At 33.5% G+C, this 16,474-nt stretch overlaps 1 protein-coding gene across 4 annotated transcripts in view; it reads left to right on the forward strand.

Annotated features, from left to right (window-relative positions):
- The window catches only part of LOC126975196 (transcription initiation factor TFIID subunit 4), a 70,375-nt gene extending 61,195 nt beyond the window's left edge, over positions 1-9,180 (forward strand). For all 4 annotated transcript variants that reach the window (XM_050822966.1, XM_050822967.1, XM_050822968.1 and 1 more), the window contains exons 9-14: positions 468-684; positions 1,728-1,906; positions 3,487-3,630; positions 4,706-4,784; positions 6,063-6,294; positions 6,925-9,180. In XM_050822966.1, coding sequence (XP_050678923.1) covers positions 468-684; positions 1,728-1,906; positions 3,487-3,630; positions 4,706-4,784; positions 6,063-6,294; positions 6,925-7,126 — 1,053 coding nt within the window. In that variant the 3' untranslated portion in view covers positions 7,127-9,180. The remainder of the gene's footprint in view (positions 1-467; positions 685-1,727; positions 1,907-3,486; positions 3,631-4,705; positions 4,785-6,062; positions 6,295-6,924) is intronic.
- The last annotated feature ends 7,294 nt before the right edge of the window (positions 9,181-16,474 follow it).

Here is a 16,474-nt window from a genome sequence, read left to right on the forward strand (position 1 = left end):
AACCCTCAAAAATTTTGAGCGGCGCTCGTCACCTTGAGACATAAGATGTTAAGTCTCATTTGCCCAGTAATTTCACTATCTACGGCGCCCTTCAGAACGAAACACAGTAATGCTTACACATTACTGCAGAAATAGGCGCCGTTGTGGTACTCATAATCTAGCCGGCATCTTGCGCAAAGGAGCCTCCAGTGGGAGGCTTTACCAGTAGGTAAAACTTCTACGTAAATTATTGGATCAAACAAGCTAGCATAAATAAAATTCAAATATTTTTCTCATCATAATATTAGGGCCTGATATACTCTACACTCAAAATTTTGAGTGTAGAGTAAAAAGTAAAGTTAAAATTTTAACTTCCATTTAACATGAAAAAGAAAGTTTGTATTTTTTTATTTTCAAATATTCTAAAGTTTAGAACATATTTAATAATTTGTGGAGTATATATTCGATAAAATGTTAATTTTTTTCAGGATACAGAAAGCGGCGTATATAACTCCAAGTTATCTGTGGCGGTCGTTAAAGAACCTTCTAGAATGGTGCGGCCGATGTCTAGGAAGGACATATTTTATTCCGGCTCTGTGTTGAACCTGCCACAATACCAGAGTCAGAAGTCTCTACAAGGATACAGAAATTCTGTGCTTAGTTTGCCACAGAGTAGGCAAACTGGAGATTTGGAGAGACAGGAAGGTTTGTATAGCATCAAAAGCATTTACAATTAAAAGGCACTATCTTTTCCTTATATCCTATCTGTATTGACTTTTATCTCAATAAAGGATGTTGATCCTGGTAAGATACACTGCTAGTGATAAATATATTGTATTGTCTTTGGTCTTGAATTTTAAAATAAAACGGAAAATTACGTTAAATGATTTCGTTTGCAAATACGTAGGTAATACAGGTAAAGCTAATAAAAAGTGAATAATATTGTGGATAGATAATATAATATGTTTAAAAGTAGGTATATGTTATGCTATTATTATTATATATATAACCATAACAATAACAAGCATGATTTTGACGTCTGGCAATCAACGTATAGATGTTTTGCCATTATTTGGAATCAATTACCTGCAGTTTTCCCGAACCGATACGACTCAGGGCCGACGACGACCTTCAAGTATAGAGCATACTCCCACACCCACCTTAAAGGCCGGCAACGCATCTTTTTTTATTTTTTTTATTTATTTACATTAATGTTTACAAAAGAAAATACTTAAAGCTAGCATCAGAAAACCATACGGGTTTGTAATATATGCTAACAAAAGTTAAATCTAGGTACGTTAACTACAGAACATTAGTGCCAGTTAAATAAATTTTGTATACTCGTATATATTTAGTTTGAGTGACTTCTTTTCAGTTTTTTCTTAATATTACGAGGATTTATACAGTTCCATACATCAGTGTGTAATTCATTAATTAGGCGAGGAACTAGGCAAGCATTCGTTCGTTCGCCATATCTATTGAGCGCGCTCGGAGCGCATAAGCGGCCCCGAGTGACGGCCCGTGCATACAGGATGTTGTACTTTATCCCAGTATTTAGTATTAAAAAAGTATATTTTTAAAATTGAATATTTTATCAGTACCTGCACCGGTAAAATTTTGCAATGTTTAAAAAGTTCAATTTCGGAATAGTCACTAAAACTTTTGTTGGACAAAAGTTTTAATAATTTGACCGTATCGGATGTCACATCACGTGAGTGCTGCCCCCTCTCATATAACCATGACTCCAGAGTACGCGCTGTGCCCGTGTTTCCGCCTGCCGGCGTCGTTCAAGGCGGCGCTGTCGTCGATGTTGGACACCAGCTTGCTGCGCGACCCCGCCTTCATGTTGATCGGAGTGTCCAACGTATTTGGCATGGCTGGTCTCTACGTGCCTTTTGTTTATATCGTTGACGCTGCTGTTATGAATGTGAGTGTTTGTGGGATTTACTTTTATAATTATTATCTCATATAATTTATACGTCTAGATAGAGTCTCTTGCTGTTTGACAACCAATATAAACAGGTCAGGTTTAAGACTTTAATGTGCGTGACAAGCTACGTCTTACACTCGCGATTTGTATTTGTTTGCATAAGTGTGTCTATTTCTTAATTCTAAACTCATTTTTGTTTGTTGGTGTTTTTGCAGCATAGTCTATCTAGACGTATTAAATGATCTAATATTTTATATACCTACCGTTTTTGAGAAAACATTGACGACCTATGGGTCGGTCGCTAACATTGAACGGGGCAACGGCCAATATAGAAAGCAAATCTATTGAACAAAGATTTTAAATGAAATGCTTAATTTATTAATGACATATTTGAATATAATAATATGAAATACCTACAAAAGTACACTTTGATCCATTTTGTACAAGAGATTTAAGTACAATTACAGAATCCTTTACTTAAAGAAGTAATTAAATTTTTTTTTTCAATGAAAATAAGGGACGAGACGAGCAGAACGTTCAGCTCATGGTAATTGATACGCCTTGCCCATTACAATGCAATTTCGTTCAGGATTCTTGAAGAATCCGAAAAATTTTGAGCAGCACTACAATTACTGCGCTCGTCGCCTTGAGACATAAGATGTTAAGTCTCATTTGCCCAGTAATTTCACTAGCTATGTGCAAAGAAGCCTCCCACTGGTGAATATTGAAATTTAATACATAACATTATATTAGTTATTATTTATAATAGAATCGAATCGAATTTCGATTATTAATAAACGCGCATTAAAGTTAATACAAAGTTAAACAATATTAAAAAACTGTTGGATAGAGCGAAATGATCTATAATTATGGACATGTCAATTAGCTGCTTATATAAGGACCTGGTCCTTTTCACATTTGAGAATTCAATGTGAAAAGAGACCATCGCCCATTTTTGCATTTAACTAGCAAACTTTACCTTTCCTTTGTTACTGCATAATTACATGACAGGGAGAAGTAATTTTAAACTTAGAGTAACTTTACATTGCGTTTATTAATGAGACATTATAAGTCTGTCATTCATAGTTATAAAATGGTTATTATTCTATTCTATTCTTCTTACTATGGCTCCTGTGGAAGGTATACCACAAGATTGCCAATGTCACGTTAAGGTAGACCACCAAGCTTAGAGTATTTGTTTACTAATTTTAATGGTAGTGATCGGTGCTAAAGATTGAAACAAGTTTTATTTTCTTATACCTGAAACAAAATATACATGCTGTTACGACTATAAAGGACATACACAAATATAATTATTTAATATAAGTACTTAGTGATATTTACAACTTAATCTTATTTATTTTAATAATATATTTAAACAATGGTTATTGTTGTCATCATTAGTTGCTAATCCGACATTTAATGTAAGTCACTTACCTTAAAATATGTTGATGTTTGTTTTCTTTGTCATTTTACATTGCATAAGAGACTGACACCCCCCCCCTGTCACGGGCTATCCTAGTTTTGCAACAAATAAAGATTAATTATTATTATTATGGTTATCGTTATATTTCCAGCACGTGGACGAGTCGAAGGCTTCGTTCCTGTTGTCTATAATCGGCATCACGAACACTATCGGTCGTATTGCTTGTGGCTGGGTGGCGGACTTTCCCTGGATGGACTCCTTGTTGTTGAATAATATCTGCCTTATTATTGCTACGGTAAGGTTTTACTATGTAAGGGGCAGACAATCTCTCTTGTAACACCAGATGAATCAATCACAGAGCATTGATAGTACCTACCATCGACAATATTGATTCATGAACCGCTCTGTTGATAATTTATTTAAAATTATAAATACAGTTAGGTTTATATGTGGACAAAAAGATTGTATAACAATTGGTGTACTGTCACGGTGTTATTACAAAAAAAAATATTTAAACATGGCTTACACACGTGGTATATTAAACAGTGAGCTAACTATAACAACGTCAGTGACCTTACAATAACGACGCCTAAAATGGAGTTTATCTTTTTCTTTTACAAAACTGTGTAGCCAAAACATCATTAAACACAACATAAACTGAAATGTATAGGAACAATAATTAATAAAGGAATGGAACGCAATTTTTGCCAGCTGTCATCTATCTGTCATCATATTGTATAAACATGGTCTATCCGTTACACACACCTTACACAAGCTTCGACTCGTGTTTCTTCTGCTGCATTATCATGTCAGAATGTCGCAAGGAGCTTTTTATCTGACTCCCGCTGCCAATTCCACCATCGCAGCTCACGTGCATACTTAACTATCATTCTAACCATTTGGATAACTAGCGTTTATCCACAGTGCGGTTTTTAAAGAACTTTCTATCACGGCCTACCAAACTTTGGATTTTTTATAAGAAACGGGTGAAAGGATTATCAAGGTGGTGAGGAAACCGCTAATGCACATCCGAATCACCAGGGGTCAATAGATTGAATCATCCTGGCTAGGGCAGCTAGTCGTTATCACGAATCAACCATCAAATAGTGCGTACAACTCAAAGGTCGCAACGCTTCTATGATTCTTGTGAAGTTAGTTTGTGGCTCTTCTTCCATAAAGATTCATAATAAATTCAAAAAGAGAAAATATCTAAATTAAAATCACTGTACTACTACTGTACTGTTTATACTCTACAACTCTACCTGTCCCTTGGGGGATAGAATCTAATTATAGATTTATCAACGACACACAGCTAGTGACACCACGACTGATTACCTAAAACAGGCTTTTTTAAAATATTATTTTTTCAGATTTCAGTTGGTGTGATTCCATTCTGTTATTCGTACGCTTCATATGTGGCTGTGGCCATCGCTTTCGGTATAGCTATATGTAAGTAAATTGTATTTCAAATATTTCTTAACTTAAAGAGATGTTATCCTAAATTTATGTTTGCTTATTCTCTGTATTTTTTTTTTAATTTCTATATTATTCAAATAAAATACTTTTTAAGGGATTCAAACGCGTGTAATTAAAGCTGTACTTTTAACATTAGATGCGTAAATTTTTCAGAGGGACTGAAAACGTCAAAGTGAAAACTTGAACATTAACGTTGTGCATTGTTCAATATTTTGGAATGGTTATGGAATAATTTCGCATAAATCGCCTTATTTATCCAAATAAAAGTACTAGCATTTATATGGTTAAATACAATATTCATTTATTGCGCTATCCTACACAAAAAAGACAATTTATACTACGTAAAAAATTTTACACTTCAGAAACATTACAATTATTGTACATTATAGAGTTTATCTCTCAGGAAAATCAACTTTCATCCATAATTTCAACGACTGTCTTACAAATTTTCGATCAGGTCATGTGTACCTACTGACGCGATTTTAACATTTTACCATTACCATTTACCCATCTTAAGAAAAGTGCTCAACGCCGCTAAAACAAGTTTTCACTTGAAAATGTTTTTTTGCGAAAATAAATTATTGGTCTTTAAAATATTATTAATGATGATCTCTGATGATAACTTCGATACGTCTTTCATCCCTACTACGAATATATTGACTGTTGCCTCATAATAGGTATATCTTAAATCATATACCTCATGTACAGGAATTAATAAAATTTCCAGTAATAACGGCAGTTATAAAATTAAATATAATGCGCAAATAGTAACTTGTAAAAGGCATTTATTTTCTCAAAGTGGATTCCTTTAGAATTCTTTTTGATGTCATTAATCTGATGATTAATGACATGATCCTACTTCGCCCCCGAGTAATAGGCATTACATGATTGTAAGGCCTATTACTCGGGGGCGAAGTAGGATCCCAGAAAATAAACAAACAGATGTGTTTCAATTTTTCTAAATAATTGTTAGAAAAAGTTTACTTGGTATGGTAAAGGTAAGGTTAATAAAGTATGTCACCGGTTTATATTTTATTTGTAATGCCATTTGAATATTTAAAATAAGAGAAACTCTGGCTGAGTTTCTTGTTGGTTCTTCTCATGCATTAAGAGGCATTTCTCTTTCGAATGGTGGCTGATTGATGATTCGTATCGCTGATATCGATGAACGTGGATTAAAAATACGTAAATTTGACTTAAACTGTTGTGTTGTTTCATATATGCATTAACAGTCAGCGTTGTATGTTCCAGCGGGCTATATTTCCCTCACGTCTATAATCCTCGTGGATCTGCTCGGGCTGGACAAACTGACGAACGCGTTCGGTCTTCTCATACTGTTCCGTGGTGCGGCCGCTATTATTGGATCTCCGCTAGCGGGCGCCGTCTACGACGCGACCAGAAATTATGACGCGTCATTCTACATGGCCTCTGCGTTCTTCCTAGCTTCCACGCTGACGTCATTCGCTGCGCCTATGTTTAGAAGGTATGCAAAAAAGTGAAACCTTAAATTCAGTACACCAGGGTCAATAATTTCTGAAACCAAAAGGAATAATAGTAGTAGGATGAAACCCATTGGAAAAGATAGAGAATATAACAAAAATGAAAGGAAAATAAATTACGGGCGATCTGAGGTGTAGAAAAGTGGCGGTGTTAAAGGTAAAAAATGGTTTATATCGGTGTTGGGGAAACTTCAAGTCCTATCTACAACTTTTGCATTTGCACTCTTTTTACATTACCTTAAAATTTATATGAATTCAAAAAAACAGATTTTTTGGTTTTTTATTTTTATATTATAAAAAAAGAAAATTCTACGAAATTTGGTGAAAATTTACCACCTTTTCATATCCCAGATTCACTGTAACATCTTTGATTTGAAATTTCACAAAATATCAGCTTTTTCAAAAAAGTTTTCTTTTTGATGGTGTAAAAAAAATATACATTACTATGGTAAATGTTTACAGAAATGTAGGCCTAATGAATGATCGAGATTTTTTAATATTCTATGGTTTTCTCTACTTATTCCGGCTTTTTTGCATTCACCATCAAGTCTTTTCTAAAAGGCTTCGTGGTTTTAAGCCACATTTTTTCATGTATATATTTATATTTTTATCAGAAAACAAGAGGACGCTCCTCAGCCCCTGGACGTACTCACTCCAATAGACGAGGACCTGGAAGAAGATGATGACGACACTCCGATAACGATGGGCTCCCTCCCCCAGAGGAACAGGAACCCCGCCATCGTGCGGACGGCGCCCTCTCCCTCCGACCCTCCCTCGCCGCAGAACGACGTCTCGCAGAGAGAAAGCGTGCTATGAATGGTACCTGATATAAAAAATAATATTTAGAAAAATTGCTGAATTAATATTTAATTGATTAAAGCGCGTGCAGTTATAACTGAATTTAAATCATTGATGTTTAAAGTGTATATTTATTCCGACGTACAGTTAATTTTCCAATTAGGACGGTCGTAGCCGAGGGGATTGCGATATTACCACAATAGTTAGTCGTGTTAAAATTCAGTTAAAACTACACCCGTTTTGATCGTTTTAAAAAGTATTTTATTTAAATGTGTGATAATCGTGTTACTTATAAAAATATCCGAAGTTTTTATACAGGGACATTGTTTTTAAAATGTGCGAAAGCGATCTAACCACTCCCTGATTAGAACAGAACGCACACGCGATGATTACTGTAAATGTTGTTTTCTCGGTTTACGTGTTAAGGTTTAAGGCCGGATCGCATTACAGCGGCACTGCGCGGCACAAAGTGTCTAAATACTATTTCAATCATTTGGCATGTGCGATAGTTTTGCCTCGGAAAGAACATTTTGATGCGCAGCGACGTTCAGTATGACACAACAAGCGGCACGTCACTTCAGTATACATATTGTTAATTGCTAAGTTTTTGAATTTTGTCTTCGACATTCTGAAGTAAGTGTGCAATCGTGCAGAGTAACTAAAACAGCGAGGAAATAAATTCGCCTTCTTGATAGCGTGACCTTGGTATGTCAGCAAACTATTTCTCATTACTTTTTTTCTCTTCCATAATTCGTTCTTCTTCTGCACACTACAAAGAAATAATGATCAAATCCTCATCACTATCGCTCATCTTGTAATGTTGCTCGCGCGCGAACTAGTATAAAAACGACGCGAGCTGCCGCTTACTGCAGTTGTAATGCGATAGGACCCGTCGAGCGACGTGAAGCGAAGCGCCGCGCGGGGCTGCTCTAATGCGGTCCGACCTGAATGTATAATCCCACCGTACATCCGAGTGATGAAGACGCTACTCGTATATTATGTAAACAAAGTCCGATTAAACTCGGACGCAGCTCTATTCATACGGATCATTTTACGGTGAATGAAATGCGTCATCTAAGAAGAAGTTGAATGAACTTTTAGAAGTTTGGCAGAAGATTAAGAAATGCTTTACCCGCTGTTTCTGAATTAAAACAAACAGAAAAAATTGTAAAAAGATTTTTTGGCCTCAGTTCAACTCTTTTTTTATATTTAATGACACGATTACGATTTTACTATAAGTATAGATTAAACATTAATTTTTAATTGAACATACAATGAGCCTGTATAAAATAGGATAATTACAATGAATGCTTAATTCGTAAAATGCTATTATACTTAACATACAAAGTGTATTTTATAATTATAAATTATTATAATATATTTATATATGTATGAAAAATGATTTGCTGTCCTGATAAATAGTATTTTGATCTTGTTATACAAATTAGGTATATACATTGCAAATTTATAAGCCATGTGTAATCAAAAGACTTAAAAGCAATTTATATTTTCTATAAACATAATAATATTGCCCTTCGTTTTCAATTATAACAGTAATATCAAACGTTGAATGCCCGCGGTGTTATAAAATGATGATTCTCTAGGCGAGGGACAGAAATTATCTGTTTATATTATTTTTTATATTAATTGTTAGACGAAACCGCTTTGTACTTATTCTCATAAACTTTATGACATAAAAATTGGCTCGCGGGCATAGAGTTCATGACATTTTTGCACCTAGATTCTTACATAATTTTATTAATAAGCTTTTCAGCAAATTTTTTTTTTTTACGTTTACGTTTTGTTACGGTTAATGTACTGTGTGTACTATAAGTTACCATACAGTTAAGATATGCTAAGTAGCCTTTGTATATGAAAAATAGTAATAATGAGAATTAAAATAATTTCTGTTCCAATGATGATAGTGTGCCATGGATTTGTTATTAATAATTTTATATATTGAATTATTTAGAATGATACTCAAGATATTCTAAAATCAATCAGCTTATAAAAGAAACTGCATATTTATATTGTTAGTATTCATTAGCAATAATTAACTAGATGCCTATTGATACTTATATAATACATTTAATATGTAAATACACGTTGAGAGTCTAAAGTTTTATTGTAACTGTCGTCGTTGCCTTAGAATTTATTAGATCATAGCAATATTCATTATTTTAATATATTTCTATTTCAACTATCGCTAGCTAAATATGCGATTAACTAGGTCTTAGAATCTGTATAAAAGTTGTTTTGTATAGATTTCTGTCTGTCAAATTAATTGAGCTTAACTTGTGTAAAGAGTCTGTGTTTTTGTATAAAGTTCGCTCAAAATTACGTGTACGATAATTATTGACTGTTAGATGTTTCGAGAATCGACGCCAGAATCAGCGCTATTATAATATTTTACAAATAAAGATAATTAGGTGAAGGAAAACTATGACCCCTATAAAGTCACTTATTTCTTTAAAGCCGGGTCTACACATAACGAATGACAACGATAAAAGCCATAGACTTAAAATACACTAGCGTATAGTCCGACCTGACAGCCCAACAATACGTGACCAATTTATATTGGCAAATGTGTGCGTTAGCTTGCTTTAACATTTAAAATACTATGGAGCTAATTAAGCGTGGCTGACTGTTTACGACATGTCAATCAAAATCTGTTGTAATAATAATAGATTCGCTTTCCTTTTGTATCTTGCTGTATCTCCGTTGTCTATACGCTAGTCTGTTGTAAGTCTATGTGTAGCGAGGTCGGTGAAAATAAAAAAGACATCTAAAGTTGAATTTCATTCACCTTCGTTCTTTGTGTGCGTACAATGCCTAACAAGATTGCAATGACTTTTATTTGTGTCAATATTCTTGGTGCTTTGATAAAATGCTCAAATTAACAAAAAAAAAATATGTTTGTATATTTGAATATTTAAACAAATGGAGACTAACCCCCTTATTCATAATGGTCCACTAACTTTAAACAGCCGCTAACGAGTGTTTTTTCTCATTCTGACTTAGGTCAATAGAGGATGACAGAGTGAGAATTAGCAATGCTTTAAGTTAGCAGACTATTATGAATAAGGGGGTATAGCTCAGGATAGATTGGGACAATGGCTTTTATGATTGTATAAGTTAGACCTACTTTTTGTGCATCATCTAAATATTTCATGCGAGTTGCGCGCGTGACGTCATTCGGCGTAAAGGCCCGCTCTCACCATAATGAGTGTAGCTGTAACTATAGCGCGACAACTTCGTGCGCGACCGTCCCACGGGGTGACAGACGACGGGGGTCGGGGCACTAAGATGTCAGCGGGCAGCGGGTGGTGCTGCGGGGAGCGACGAAGTTGTCGTACGTAGCTACGGCACAGCGCCTAACTAAACAACTTAATATTTCAGAAATAGATACCCCGTATCCAAAATATTTTTGAAGTAAATACTTCTTTAGGCGCGATGTGCATTTTTTCAGATGGAAAAAACCATTTAACTCGCGACCCTGTTACCGTTACTTCCTTTTAAAGTATTTTCTGCTCAATAAAATATTAACGATTCAAAAAATACGCACGTAACTGTTCAAGTTTTCACTTCTGTCCGCACTGTTTTTTTATCAAGATTATATTTTTATTACTGCGACAAATATGTTGAACAGCATCAACAACAAGTACTTTAAATGTTCCGATAAAAACATAGCGAAAAAATATCCAAGACAAATTGAAATTTGTTTTGTTTTCATTGTCATGGTTTACATTTTTGATACAAACCTTGAATCGTTCATAAAAATCCCGAGTTACTCCTTATAACATGCGCTATCTACCAGTGAATGTATCATCAAAATCGGTGCATTGTGGAAACAAAAAATTAAAAAATTGTTTGTCTGGTATAATTTCCCTTTTGGCTTAAAATTTATAATACTGACGTCTGTCTCCATTTGGTTAAATACTCTATAACTTTACAAGGTTAGACCAAAAAAATCACAGTTAATACGAAACCAATGAATTTCGTGGTGTATTAGAGTTGATTGTGCATCAACCCAAAATACCCAATTGGATAGTTTTAAGTTGGAAAATTAACAGTGACTTACGAACTAATTTAGCAGTACTAATTAAGTAGTAATTTTGTAGTACTTTAAAATAAACCTTGACAAATCTGTAGAAATTAGATATAGTATCTATTTTAAATTCGTTTATTTCCTTGTTGTAATAAACTTATAAACCGGAAAATTACGTAACAATATTTACTTCAAGAAGAAAAAAATATATACATTTAGATAGAGCCTCTTGCTTGTAGACCACCGATGAAATCAGGCCAGGTTTATTATTTATTATGCGTGACAAGCTACGTCTTACACTCGCGATTTGTATGTCACTTTGTGTTAGTGTGCGTGCATTGTTCAAAATAGAGGTTAACTGTCAACACGAATTTTTTTGACGTTTTCACAGCGGTCACAGTATAGATCTAGATGTATAGATAATCTAAATTTATAAGTTTGGATGCAGGAGTAGTGATGCTATCGTCCGACAGGTACAGATCCAATATAAAAAAAATAGCAAGTTAATATAATATTTAATCCAATCTTGCGAGGACATTGCTGATATTACAGTGCCGAGTATAATTTTGGCTATATTTTGTATTCTGGCAAAATTCAAAGCAATTACTTGTTCTGCGATAGCTTTACCTTAACGCTATTATTAAATAATAAGAAAATTAATGCATTAAATGTATTAAAATACAGTCAATTTTATCCTCGTAAACCAAAAACAATGCTGTAGTAAGGATGAAGACGGAAACTCACCCAAAATCAAGTAGAATTGTACATATTTATACGCAGAGAATATATTTTTGTCACGTATTATTGAAAGTACATTGTTTAGCTTTAAGTGTGTATAATTATATGTACGTATGTATTGTGATAATGTTATGAATGTTGATACTTTACTTTTAATCGGTGTCACCGAAGCTCGTGTCGCTCTTTCATGGGATGACGTAGTGAGGACCCGTGTACAACTCAGTTAAATTCAAATTCAAATATTTTTATTCAAAATAGGATGTGACATCACTTATTGAAAGTCAAAAAAACTACCACCCGTTCCAAAATGATTGCCTCAGACCTGAGAAGAATGGACGCAACAAACTCAGCGGGCTCTTTTTTTCATCGAATAAATATGTTTACAAATTAATATTGTACAATTAAACTTATTATTTAATAGCCTGAGGGCGGTCACTCCATTCGCAATCTGTGGTATCATTAAGAAAGTCATTTATGTTATAGTAACCTTTACCACACAAACGTTTTTTAACAATTCTTTTGAACAACGTAATACTTTTGTTTTGAACATTTTCTGGGAAGTTAGTATAAGTTGGGAATACAAAGAAAATACGTGTGCCACTGTATAGTTAAGAGATGTACTAATATACAAATATATAACCTAGTAGGTACCATTTAATACTACACAACATTTGGATACCTTTATATAATAATGGTCCAAATGGTCTTAAGAGAGGCCATACAAAGAGGCCATTTTCATACAAATGCTTGCACGTGATTATGGCGTTTTAATGTATCTTTCATCATACCTATCATAACATGATAGATATCTTGTAGATACAATATCTAGGTTTCTGTAGAATATACAAATTTCAAAAAAAACAACTTCACTATAACCTCCCAATATGATTACACAAACTTTACTTGAACTTTGGCCGTTCATTATGTATTCATAAATTATAAAAGAAAGAAAAAAATGCGATAAAACCGATAACCTCGCGCATGTAATGGAGATTCTGAAAAACATTAATTTCACAAATTTGTAAGTTTTACTCAAAAACGAAAGAAAGGAGTTTTATTGAATTTCGGCACACTGTTTTTCGTTCAATATTGTCGGCAACAGATGGTATGTTGGATGAAACAACATGCTTTTCCATGTTCGCGTTGACGATCGGGAACTCGGGAAGGGCCCTCTGTTTAAGCAAAGTTATTTGATTAAACCTATCACTTGATGCACCCTACAATTAGTAAAATTACATCATTGTAATAGTGCCGACACGAGCTGACCGACATCTGTGTATATTGTAGCTTTGTGATTAGGAGCTGTTATTGTATACAAAATATTTTCTTTGTTAGAAATGTAATTTTATTAATATAAGTCTAATGATAAAATTTTATCATGCACAGTGCTGTTATCAATAACTTTTTTCTACATACAAACATTAAAACGAACACGTTTCTGCAGTGTTTCCAGAACGATATGACATCTGCTATGTCTGTAATCGTGCGCAGCAGTGTTTTCCTAGCGCGCGAGTAAGTAACAATTCTAACTAATTCGATTGTTTAATACATATTGGTACGTGGCAGGGATCAATCCACGGCCCTAGACTTTTCTTCAACGATCTTTTGTGTGGTGTTGCAAGAGAGCCTGGAGATGGCGATCACTCACGATCACGTCACAAAGCTCCTATTGTGTTATTTATTAAAAAATAGATATGAAAAAAATGGAGTGATTTATGATGAAAACAATAAGAGATTTTTGTTATTGCAACAATGCAACGTAATTTATTTAAACCACCAAACATCTTTTTTTATAGGTACCTACCATAAGTACTACAAAATACGTTAATTCTTTTTCTTATGATTATTACAAAACCACATTGTATGCAGTATTTTATTATTTGTAATTACCTACTACTGGGCTACAAGAATCCCATATATTATAAATATGCTTATTATAATATTAATGTTAGTAAGTATTAATATGAATTGTATAAAATAACCTAAAAGTGATTGAGTAACGTTAACTGTTGTTATAGATTTATGCGGAAACCAAAAGTGTTATTAAGTTTTTAAGATTATAATATAATTAGGCTTTAAAATTGTTTATTTGAAAAATGTTCAAAATGTATGAATCACTTGGGAAGTCTTACAGATGGGGAATGTTTCCCAAAACATTGTTTTAACATTTATATTTGAACATCGGGGTAAATTTAAGAAGATATTGAACTACCAACTGGCAAAGTACGTAATAGTATCATTCAAAAGAATATGGATACAAAATTTTCAAGTAATTGGTACGTTGTCGATATAGTGTCTCGCCTACCCACAAGTGAACACAAAATATGTCGCTTTAAGATCAAAATATGGTCATGAGGTATTTATTCATTGAAAACTAGAGTATTTGCAGCCATCTTTAATATAAAATGATACTTTTCACCAAATAAGTACACAATAAACTATCAAAAACACTGAACTCATAAACTTTTTATGAAGATGAAAAAGGGAGAAAACTATATTGGATGTATCCTTAAATTCTAAGATTATAACAATAAGAACATGCAAAGCGTTGACGGCAACGAAACACTTTAACCGAAAATCATCAGTTAAGAGTGTAAGATTTAATGTCTTATAATATCTTTGTCTGTTCTATCGTTACTATAGCGATCGATATTACGTGATTATTTCCGGTAATTACTTGTAATATGAATGTTAAAACAGTGCGTAACCTGTACAGCCTCCGTGTCTCGGAACAGGACGGAACCTTGTAATATTAATGTCTGCGTGACGTCAGTTTGCATTCTGTTCATTTGATTGGTGATATTTGAAGTGTTTGCCTCTGACGTCACTAAGATGGCCAGCTCTCCCCATCTCGATGCGCGGAGTTGTAGTAATGTAGGCAATTAATATTGTTTTATTGATTCATCTTGTGTTTGTGTGTGTGTGACTGAAATGTATGCGATTGCTTGTAGCACGCTGAGTCCGGTAGGATTGTGTATCGTATTACAGTATTGGCTTTATTTTTAAATTACTACTCAAACTCTTGGGTCACGAAAAGCTTGAAACTACTAAATATTCAATTAGGTTACAGTGTATGACCTCTTTGATAGTAAAATAATATTCTCTTCATATTCATTTCATGAATGACAGGTTGGTTATCTACTCTATGGCAACGTATTTTTAATTTTTTACAATCTGCCTATGTCATACTATTATGATTTTTGAAATGTTTCGGGTCAACTCCGTTAATATGAGAGCCCTGTATAAATCTACGTGAATGGCTTTTTGTAATGTATTAGTCTTAGTGATACATTATCTTTGGAAAAGTTTTTTTTTACCTTAACTTACTTAAACTTTTGCTAAAAGTAAACAAAGAGTTGTCTGTTTCAACAGAATTCGAAACAGTATCAAAATATTTTATTATTTATTAATTGGTATGATTATAACAAATAATTAAATAATATAAATCAACAATGGACACGTAAACTATGTATTAAGTGATGTATCCGACTGAAGGACTAGAATCCATGATCATGAAATAAATTTAAGAAAAAATTGACATTTCATAAAATGGCGTCCCGTCCATTTTATCCAACAAATTTTTTACCAAACGTTTCAAAAAATACTCAATATTAAAAAAAACATCACTGTTATCGTTTCAATTCTCGACTATGGTGAATAAAAACTAAACGTTATACATTATTTTATAAATATAAAGTAAATCATTCGATTAGTATCAATCCTGGTATACCATGATCTATGTGAGTATAAGTATATACCTACTGTCAACAAAATTGAATTGTGACCTTGTCATATTCATTCAGTTATAATAAACGTGTAGGTAGGTCGAAATTAGCTTGATTATACATTTCCTAAGTAACTGTTATCATTTTATTAGACACTGATAGTTCACCAACATACAATCTGTTTCGTACAAATATTAACTGTTTTTAAAAGAATTATCAGCAAAGTGGGTCATTAATGAATCAATTTTGTCGATGGTACTTACTCTTGTTTTCATAGCTATATGTACTCAACTAATAACTGAGAGGCCGCTTGGTCGGGTATATTTAAAATTAGTTATCAAAAAAATATTTTTAAGAATACCAGTACTGTTGGTATAGAGTAGTTATAGCTGACCATAAATTGGGAATAATGAAAGTACTTGTATTGTTTAAAGCTCTGTGCCGCAAACGTAGAAGCATTACTTAGTAAACTCTAATTTAAAATCGTCAGGCAAGTTTTGAACTTAAACATTAAACTGATATTGGATATGAGCATGCTACGGCTTAAATCATTTGGTGATGCGTATCGACTCAGATCATATTATAGTACTAGTAATTAATGACGTCAGTGCTCTACAAAGTAATGCTTCTATGGCCGCGAGTTGAGCTTGTTGATATTTTCCACCGAGTGTTCTGTACATAATATATTCGACTCATTAAATGATAATGATGACTGACTCGTAGTTTTATTTTGGCAGTTATTCCTTGTTGATTTTTTTAGAAGTTAAATAAAAAGAGAATAGGATATCCTTTTTATCACATCTAGATATTTATAACATCCAGATACTTAATCTTAATCAATCATGCTATGGGCGT

Source organism: Leptidea sinapis, chromosome 35, assembly GCF_905404315.1.
Source record: "Leptidea sinapis chromosome 35, ilLepSina1.1, whole genome shotgun sequence".
In the NCBI taxonomy this organism is placed as follows: domain Eukaryota; kingdom Metazoa; phylum Arthropoda; class Insecta; order Lepidoptera; family Pieridae; genus Leptidea; species Leptidea sinapis.